This window comes from Thunnus thynnus, chromosome 13, assembly GCF_963924715.1.
Source record: "Thunnus thynnus chromosome 13, fThuThy2.1, whole genome shotgun sequence".
NCBI lineage: Eukaryota > Metazoa > Chordata > Actinopteri > Scombriformes > Scombridae > Thunnus > Thunnus thynnus.
In genome coordinates this window covers 20,316,350-20,326,112 of record NC_089529.1, presented here as the reverse complement: position 1 = coordinate 20,326,112, position 9,763 = coordinate 20,316,350, and the positions used below count along the sequence as shown (strand labels likewise).

The following is a 9,763-nucleotide window of genomic DNA, read 5'->3' as shown; positions in this document are numbered from 1 at the left end:
TACAAACTAACTCATTTATCACAGATAAATATATTAATGATTTCTTAATTTGAAAACGTTATGGACACGTTTTAAAATTCATAGCACACTTTATGGCTTTACAGGCTATACAAAATATTATTACATGCAACATGCTCCAAAAGTCTGAGTTCACCACCAACAACTCTTGTGTCAACAAATCAAAAGCTACATTTAACCAGTATAAGTAAAATAATAATAATAATAAAAAAATAGTTTAATACAATCACATTGTCCACTCTGTCAGGCACTGATTAAACATTTTTGTTATAGAAATTGAATCTGTAGGAAAATCTTCAGAACCTGTTCAGCAGGGTTGAGGTGACCAAGGAGTCTTTGGACTGATATAACAACATCACATCATTGTTTAAGAAACACAGCTAGGAAATTAGCCCTCTTCTAGCCATTCCTCTGCAGAACAGGGGGATGCTCTTTGTCAATGCGTGGTTGACTCACCATGCTAGGATACCAACTGTAGTTTTATATTTGGATATAGTTTGTATATTTCTCCTGGTTTACATGAGGTAAATTGTTGTAAATGTTTCATCTTGTTTGGTGAAAAAATAGTTTAAACAGTGCTTCTCTGCCATTAGGTGCTATTTCACCCTTAGAGACTTTCAGTTAAAACAGCAGTTTGCCCATGAAATGCTTCACTGCAGCAACACTGATAACAAATAGAGAACCACATTAATTAAGGATGTTTTTAGAAGACAAAAACAACTCAGACTGTTTATCAGGAGGGTTTATATGTTCATATTTTAATTGAATGTATGTGTGACAACAATTAGAGACCAATATTTCAATTTCATACAAAAATGTAAGTTCTAAAAAAATGTATTTGCAACATTTCTAGAAAAATTTAATTAGCAGGCATCAACTTAGTAAAAAAAAAAAAGTTTTTAATAAAGGGTAAAAAACCAAAGATTCTTGGCAGTGGACTCAGAATTTTGGATCCCACTGTATCCCAATGTATGTTTGGGATTTCATTTTCAGATTTTACTTTCAAAAAAGAGAAAGTTCTCTTCTTCCTTTTTTCCTCTTGCTTTCTGTCTTTCTTTGTTTCTTAAAAGTGAAGCAAGGCTGTCAAGGGAACTACAGAGTAAGACTTTACACATCAGATTTGGCCTCACATTGTATAGGTGGATTGACACTTCCTCCATTTTCAACATATTTCTTCTTTTTGGCTCCACTGCACAACCTGAGGAAACATCATGGTGAAAATGGCAAATGAGTAAAACAGATAACAAATTTCTCATTTTCTATCTTATTATTACTGATTACACCATAGAATATGTTTATTTTTCAGTTCTCTGTGTTTGAAGACAGCAGGCATTAAAGAGGACAGTATCATCTCTTAACTACGGTGGCCCTGAGGTGCAAAACACAACAACATTTCACAAAATGTAAAAGGTAGGGACAACAATTCTTGGTTGTGATTGGACAGAACCCAAGTCAGTCCACAGCTCAGTCAAGATTGGTCAGTGATACTATATGGATGTGCTGACTGGTTGCATAGTGGCACACTGGAAAACATCATTTCTAGACAGGAGTCTGTCATAAGTCTATTCACTGATCATGTAAGTTTTGATTCAGGTATGATCTCTCTTTATCCTGCCAGCCCGGGCCAATACACCTTGATACAGAGAGAGCAAGACAGCCTCGTTGTGTTTTGTGAAATGTTGTGTTTTGCTCTTCAAGGCTGCTGTATTTCACTGTTGCGTCAGCAAAATAGAATAAGATCATCATTATCATATCAATAAGTCAGCCAATCTTTACCATTTCACCAAGGAACATGCAGGTCTGTCTGATGGATAGAAGTCTGAGAAGTTGTTTTTTTTATCCTGTTAATATCTTTCCAGAAAGAGTATTAAAACCACTGTAAGTTCTGGGCCATTTGTCCTTATATGGCTGAGTTAGTGCCTTTATCACCTCTAATCAAGTGCATTCTAAAATTATGTTGTAATGATGACCTGAAAAATAGGTAAATCACAGTCACCTGAGTGAAATACACCTACCCCTGACATTCTTGCATCTGCTCCACTGTTTCTGGAAGATCTTTATTGAGGGTCTCCGGAAGGAAGAAGTTCACCACAGAGGAAGCAATTGTGAGACTTCCCATGAGAATATAAGGCAGAACCTTATTATAAGTACCTGTGAATAAGAGAAGAAGAACATTTCATTTGAATATAGATAAATTCATATATTTGTACATATCACTGAAATTATCCTATGCAGATTTTTTTTTATATATAGGCACATATAATATATTAATGCAGTGCATATGCTGTATCTGTGTGAGCTACTATCTACATACCCAAATAGATGACATAAGGAGCTGTGATACTGCCAATGCGTGCAGCAGAGGAGCACATTCCCATGCCGACGTTCCTTAACACAGTGGGGTAGATCTCAGCTGTGTAGATGTAGACGATGCTGAACGCCATGGTGAAGCCAAACTTCCCAGTCATTTCCAGTGCCAGAGCAACATACTGAAGGGCTGAGGAAGAGAGAGAAGATATATAGAATTATTTCTAAAAGAATTCCCCATATTTTGTAAAATACCCAAATTTTTTGTACTTAAAGATATTATTAACAATCTTGAACCCAGGTTCTGCGAATTGACTGATCAGAGGACGCAATCATCAAGGGTATGACTTCCTTATCATCTTGAAACACACTATGGGGTATTATACAACATACAGGTGACTAAATGTTACACTGCCTCATTTCAAAAAAAGTGACTTGGAGAAGACAAATGATACAATCACATACTACAGACTCTTTTAAATATTAATCAATAAACACAGTGTGACATAATCATTAAAAAATTGGAGTTGTTTCAAGCCACTAAGCTCACGTGGCACTGGGTTTGGGTAATATGTGGCTTCACATACCAGCTGATGAAACACTGTAGTTATATATTAGTTCCACACAACACAGTAGCACACCACATGCACATTAAAATATAATTAAAAACTAGTTTAGTGAAGAAAATTCAATCATTGCCAGTGTAGACTGTGAACATGTGATAACAGGAAAAATACACTTCTGAATTTTCTTTGGTTGCCTCGACAGAGAGAGAAAGAGAGACACATTCGTAACATTGTGATCTCTTCACAGATATTGCTGATATCACTGTACTCGGAAAAGGTATGTGACTTCATGTTTCCACTCCTCTGTAAACGTGCTTCGGGTGATATTGTGTCATAACTTCAGTATATCTCAGCAGCATAGACATTCATTCACATATGTAATAAAAGCAACCTGCTTTCTCAGTATTTTGCCTGTCGTAACTTTTTTAGGTTGCACATTTGCAAAAGCAACACCTTTTATAATGGCTACTTCTTGGAAACAGCCTGTTAAGCTAATGTATAGCCTGACGAGCAATACATTGTGCCCTGAAAAGGACAAGGGTCACAGGGATGTAGAGTGTTTTCTAAGCTTTAGAACAAATAGTGAAATTTTGTTGAGTAGCTTTCAAGAAAACTTGGTTGTTTTGATGACTGAATATTGCAGGCAACATTTTCTCACCTCCCTCTAGTGACAATAATTTCATTTTGGCTTAATTCAATCATATTTTGAGATATATGTCTCTAAGATCTGTGCTCCCATCCCCACTATAATGGAAGTTTAACTTGTGGTGCTCACAAATTGCAAAAGTAAAAATGCAAAAGGAACATGTCTCTCTAGAAACAGTAACCCACAGACCCCACTGTTCACACTTCAATGGAACAGTTTTTTTCTTTCGGCAGAGAAGAAATAGTCCCTTTACTAGTCCTGTGGGTTATCCAGAGTAACACGGTCACTATTTCTGGAAAGAGATGTTGAATTTGTTCTTCATCTTCATTGTATTGGGGTGGTAGCAGAAATTTCAGAGTATATCTTCAAACATGGGCAAATTAAACAAAACAAAATCGAATGGCTACACACCACTAGAAGTAAGAAAGAAGTTCTACAATTCTGTAAACTTTATAAATCCTACCACATGAATGAAAAATTATCATGGCTGTGTTGAGCATTCCTGTCTTTTTAGCCGCAGTATATGGTGTTATTATGTAATCACTGTGCATGTTACAGTAGGTAGGTTGTCATACTGTGATTTTGAATACCAAAAGAAAGTCTTACTATCAGGGATGAACTGGATGAGCAGCAGAACTCCTCCCCCAATGACGAGGAACGATGACAGAAGTGCTCTTCTTGGACATTTCTTCAGGAGCCATGTCGACACAACATAGGCAGGAACCTCAGTAGTAGCTGATAAAAAACAGTTCATGAAGGGATTGCCGCTAAGGTTGGAGGTGTTCAGGGATAAACCGAAATATCCAATGTTTATTGCCATCCTGAAAAGAAGAAAAAAAGAAAATTAGAACGAATAGCCCTTCCTTCTTCCTTTGATATTTGTATTAACAAGTCTAACACAGTTGGTATTTATAAACATATGAATAGATGGCTGCAGACTCACTGATTAACAAAGGCTTGTGAATTGGTAAATCAAAATTGAGGAAAGAAAAACAATAACTCACCACAAAACAAGACACATTAGTGTGATGCATCTGATGTTCTTAGACCTCAGAATATCAAGCATGGTATATGTCCTGCTTGGAGACATTGTCTGTAGCTAAAACCAATGAAAACAAGAGAATTCATGTGGTTAAGTTTTCCAGACGTACAAAAACAACCAACCTACCAAATAAGAAAAGTACCATATATGTATTGTTTGTCAGCATAATAACTTAAATAAGTTATGAAAAGATTAAATTTGATGAAGAGATAGGACTTTGGCTATGAAACTATGAATCCAGACTTCAGTAGTGATCAGGATCTGGAATATATTTCTGTCTTTCTTTTTCCAGGGTCAAGAAATCAATTTCCCTTAAAATTTTGAGAAACAGGAATGATGTCACACAGGAAACAGTACAGGGACTTTGATAATTAGTATATATCAATGAGATTTTCATTTTTCCATGAAACTCATTTTCAACTAAAAGTTTCAAAAGGAATTCAGATGTCCTAAATATACAATGATATGGTTAATAACGATATGTGAACCTCACCTCGGATTCTTTAAAGATTACAGGCGGTGCCTCAACTTTATTTTTCCTCGCAGCCTCTCTCACTATGACCTCGGCCTCTGTCACTCTTCCCTGTGTGATCAGCCACCGAGGAGACTCTGGGATGAACCTGAGCAATCAATTTTTAGTTTAGTTTAGTGCAAATGTCAACACAACTGGTTTTTCATTTTTTTTATTACCACATCTGCTGTTAAAACATGGGTGCTAACTATGAGAACATTACAGTACATGCATTCACAAAATATGAGTTTAAATTTTTATGTATTCTTATTTTTATGTGAGAAATCAGTAAGTGTTATAAGTAGCGTACCACCACAGTGGGATGTAGACCACAGACGTTGCGGACAGAACAGCAAGAAGAGTCCTCCATTCTCTGATGCCATATGCAATCCAAGGTAGTGTCATGTACCCGATGCAGTAGAAAAGGAAGGCCCCAAGAGTTGTGAAGAGCACACGCATGGTTTTACTCAATAACTCTGTTCCTGTTCAAGATAACATCATAAACATTTAGTGATGTACAAGAGATAAAGCAGCAGATAGTGACTACAGATACTAACAGTTGTCAAATTATCTATTCATGCAGGCAACAAGAATTTCTGCCTAAAGGACCATACATATGATGAGGAGTATTTTATTATTCATACCTAGTACAAATGCAGAAATATAGATGGAAATCTGGGAGGCTCCAACGAAGAGGAACATGATACAGAACATCCTCCATGAATGAGAGAAGGACTGAAGCACGACTGAGACACATTGGGCCCCAAGAGAGATGAAAACAACCTTCTTCCTCCCAAACCTGAATGGAAAAAAAAAAAATCATCATTGAAAGTAAATCACAAATGCAGCACGTTTAGAAAATACAGTGACAGTGAGATGTTGGCTTTGCTTTGTCCCTTTTTGTACTAAAACAACTAATGTTACGACAATACAGCCGTAGACAATGATCGCAAACATCAGAAACAGAACTACCAAGAAATTTATTCATGGAGCACATTTAAAAACAACAGGAGTTGATCAAAGAACTTAACAGAGAAATTTAGAAAGATTTACAGTTCCTACACTGTTAAATAGGATATAACACCCTCAAATTCAAGTTGAGAGTCAGAACTTCACCCTCATGTGTATTGTTTCATATCAGGTCCAATGTGCTGGAGTACAGAGTCAAAGTTTCCAAAATTTCAAAAACGTTTTGGTGAAACTTGGCTGTATGTAACTGAACTTAATTTTTTGTTATCCCTCCCTACAATGACCAGAAAGCTGTATTGTTGCATTGAGTTGAAACTGTTGTAACTTTTTGCATCTCGGTTGATGCAACAGCCAAGCAAAATACTGATATCATGTCACATGACTTTTGTTAACTGAAATCCAGTATGTATTTTCAAGGTTTATGGACTAACAGTACATACAATATAAATCTTACTGTCCTCCAGGTTAGTTAAATAATTCCTGATTTGGCACTTGGAGAAGACTTTGTACAATCAGAGGATGACCAATGAATTATGTGATGGCCAGTAAACACAATCCCCCTTTGCTAAAAATAAACTCATTGCATGTCTATAAAAATAACCATCATCATCTAGCATGCAGTCTGTCCTGTGTTGGATTGTTAAAAATAGTTTGTGTGACAGTAAAGTTGATGATGTGTATGCAACTTCCCAACAAAAACAAGTTACATTTATTGTTTCATTGTATAAATGCTGTTACAAGATACCGTGCCCTTGACCTCTCTGTCATTCTCCTTTCTCTCACAATGAAATCATGCAGATGGCCACAATCCAACTCCAGAACCTAAACACTACAGACTTGTTGATTGCTTTAGCCTCAAACATTAGTAAATGTTAAAAAGAAAAATAGTTTAAACGGGCATTTTAACGACCATTAAGCAACATGAGTTGCACATTTGTCAACTGAGGAATGATACGACTGGTAAACCCTGCAGAGATACTCTTCACAAGCTTTGTATAAGTCTTAAGAATCATCCAATGTAACAAAGTAATCAAAAAAACTCTCAAACCTCAACCCCCCCCCACTTCTCAACTGTTGGGTGTACAGTTTTCACAGCTGCAAAAGAGCCACATAGTTAAACACACAAGTGCTCCTCGCTGCTTTGTCCTGAGCGCTTTGTTTTTCTACAATCGAAGGTACACCACACTAAAGTCTGTCAGAGCTGAACCATTACCACAACTGACATCAAACACTCAACTCTACAAAACTCTCTATGTCAGAAAAATACAGCACCAACTTGATGTACTGCTTCTGATAGCTGACTGTAAGAGTCATTGTTAGCTCAGCCAGAGACCGTACATTTGATTCAGCATCAAGCTAATTTGCCTCTGGTTTCTATGAGCAGGAAGCCTGACTAGTACATAGATAGACAGTGAAATAAAACACAATGTTATAACTATTATTTAACAAGTAACACGTATTTAGGAGCATTTAAAGTCTAGATAAAAATAAATATTCATAACCAAAGGCAGAACAGACATGATTATTTGGTCTTTATCCATTATTTCCAATATTTTTTCATAAAATATAAGGTTAGCAGACTCCAGCAAATTCTGTCTTCTGATTAAACATGATAGCACCATCCACAGACCATCATTGTTACACAAATTTGCCCTGAGGTTGTAGATTAGTACACTACTCCTGGCTGAATGTCTTCCTGTACTCACAGATCATTCCTCAAAGACAAAGGTATTTTGTTATTAGGAAAGTTATCATTATAATATTGGTGATGATTTCTAAAGAGTCTATCTTGGAGAGGGTTAATTTCAACAGTAGATGGGGCTGTTGTCACTATAATGAGGTCTGATCAGGTCCAAGTCTCCAGTAACATTCACTATAGTATGTAATTCTCACTCATTAAATCAGGATTCATTAATCAGTAAGTCATTCATTTTTTATGAGCCTTTTCCAAATACTTCTTCAACTTTCACTAACATTTCATGCATGATAAAAACTCCTAAAATAAGATAACACATCATTGTAGTAAATGGCAGTAAATGTCTTACAATAAAGTACATCCAAGATTCCTTTTGGACCATGACATGAGTGCATTTAAGAGAATTTAAGTGATGATTAAAGATGAAATACCTGTCAGAAAGCTGGCCTGAGATTAGGGATCCAACAAGGTATCCCACAAAGAGACTCGAGGATGCAAAAGGAACTTTCCACTGGTTGTCACAAACAAGGTCCCACTGTGAAAAGATATGAATTACATACATTTTCATACGAAAAGAAAAACTGAAAACTTTCAGAACTGACATTTTCTCATAACTAACACTTAATACACAAAACACACATGCACATTATTGATACTGACCTCAGTGACTATGTTGGATTGGTAGATTTCTTTACTGTAGTTCCATCCGTCTAAACATCCCTCCCGCTCCAGGTTACTGAGGTTGACATCCCTTCCAGGAATGTACCCCTCAGCAGAAAGATTTCTAACCACATCCAGCTTGTATCTGTTGCACTGGCTCTGCACCGCTTCACCATCCACTATCGTGACAGGAATGATGGCATTTCTCCACTCCTCGGTCAGGTTGACGTCTGGAATGAGACAGTGATGTTTCGGAGCTGCCCCAACAAAGACTATGTAAAGTCCGTTGAATCCAGTTGATACAAAAACTGTGTTCAGAAGGAAGAATGTGGTCCAGAAGTAAGGACCTGTCTGTCCAAGAAATGCAGTGTCTTCATCATAGTCACCCATTCTTTATAAAAATGTCCCTCTGCTCTTGAGGGAGAAAAAATGTCCTCTGAAATTCTTTAGGGTATAAGACGTATCCTTCTTAAAGTCTTCAGCTTGAGATCAGTGGTAATGCTGTGCTCTCTGTGGAGCAGAGTGAGCAGGTCCCTCAGTGGGACAGAGTCACAACTGAAAAACTTCAGTTTCCAGTCCTGAGAGAGTATTAAACCTCCTTTCAAGGCGATAGCTTTTTCATCCCAGAGAGAAAAACTCAGTAAACAAGCAGACAGGGAGACAATTTATCTGAGATTAGTGATTGAGAGACCTCTTACTCACTGATTTAATTTGATTTGATGAAAGTAAAATTATCAAAAGCGTCAAAGTGGCCAATCCATCTGCCCAGCCCCCGCACCGCTGTGGTCAAAGTGGTATTTTCTCTAGACAACATTCCACACTTTTAAATACCCCAAAGAACTGCACGTGCCTGTACTCTAAATGTTGCTAAGTAGCATTAAGACTCCCGTTGGACTATTTTTAAGCCACAGTGTAGAGGCAAGCATGGCTTTTTGTAAAGTTTAGCAGAGCTAAAATTGTAGCAATCATGTGGCTTTGAACTGAAATTTTGCACTTTATTAAAAGTAAACTGTTAAAATGCCCTGTTTATAAAAAAAAAAATACACTTAATTTTATAGTAACACTTGTAGTATGTCATATGTTTACTTGTATACTGATATTTTTATATGTATATTTCTACTGAAAATACATTTTTATTTCCCTTTTATTTATCATAGATTTTGGTCTACTGTGCTCCACAATCTATAAATGCAGGCAGTCCTCATTGGACAGCTTCTGAAGCCACAGAGTGATACTTTTAATTTGTTTAATCAGTACTCACATAAACTTCCTTTAAGGAAGATAATCAGGAGTGTTTAATGTGAGCTTACAAATGCAAATGTTTTTTTCTGCTTCTTTTGCAAGGCTG

The 9,763-nt window shown here is 36.7% G+C and overlaps 1 protein-coding gene across 1 annotated transcript; it reads right to left on the bottom strand.

The window, feature by feature from the left end:
* Positions 1 to 239: 239 nt before the first annotated feature.
* On the bottom strand, positions 240 to 9,249 carry slc22a5 (solute carrier family 22 member 5). The gene is made up of 10 exons (XM_067608555.1): positions 8,416 to 9,249; positions 8,187 to 8,290; positions 5,735 to 5,889; positions 5,401 to 5,572; positions 5,073 to 5,199; positions 4,542 to 4,636; positions 4,144 to 4,358; positions 2,333 to 2,515; positions 2,034 to 2,169; positions 240 to 1,216 (listed from the first exon to the last, which is right to left on the bottom strand). The coding sequence occupies exons 1-10, from the start codon at positions 8,803 to 8,805 to the stop codon at positions 1,126 to 1,128; spliced, it is 1,668 nt and encodes a 555-aa protein (XP_067464656.1). The 5' UTR covers positions 8,806 to 9,249; the 3' UTR covers positions 240 to 1,125.
* Positions 9,250 to 9,763: the final 514 nt, after the last annotated feature.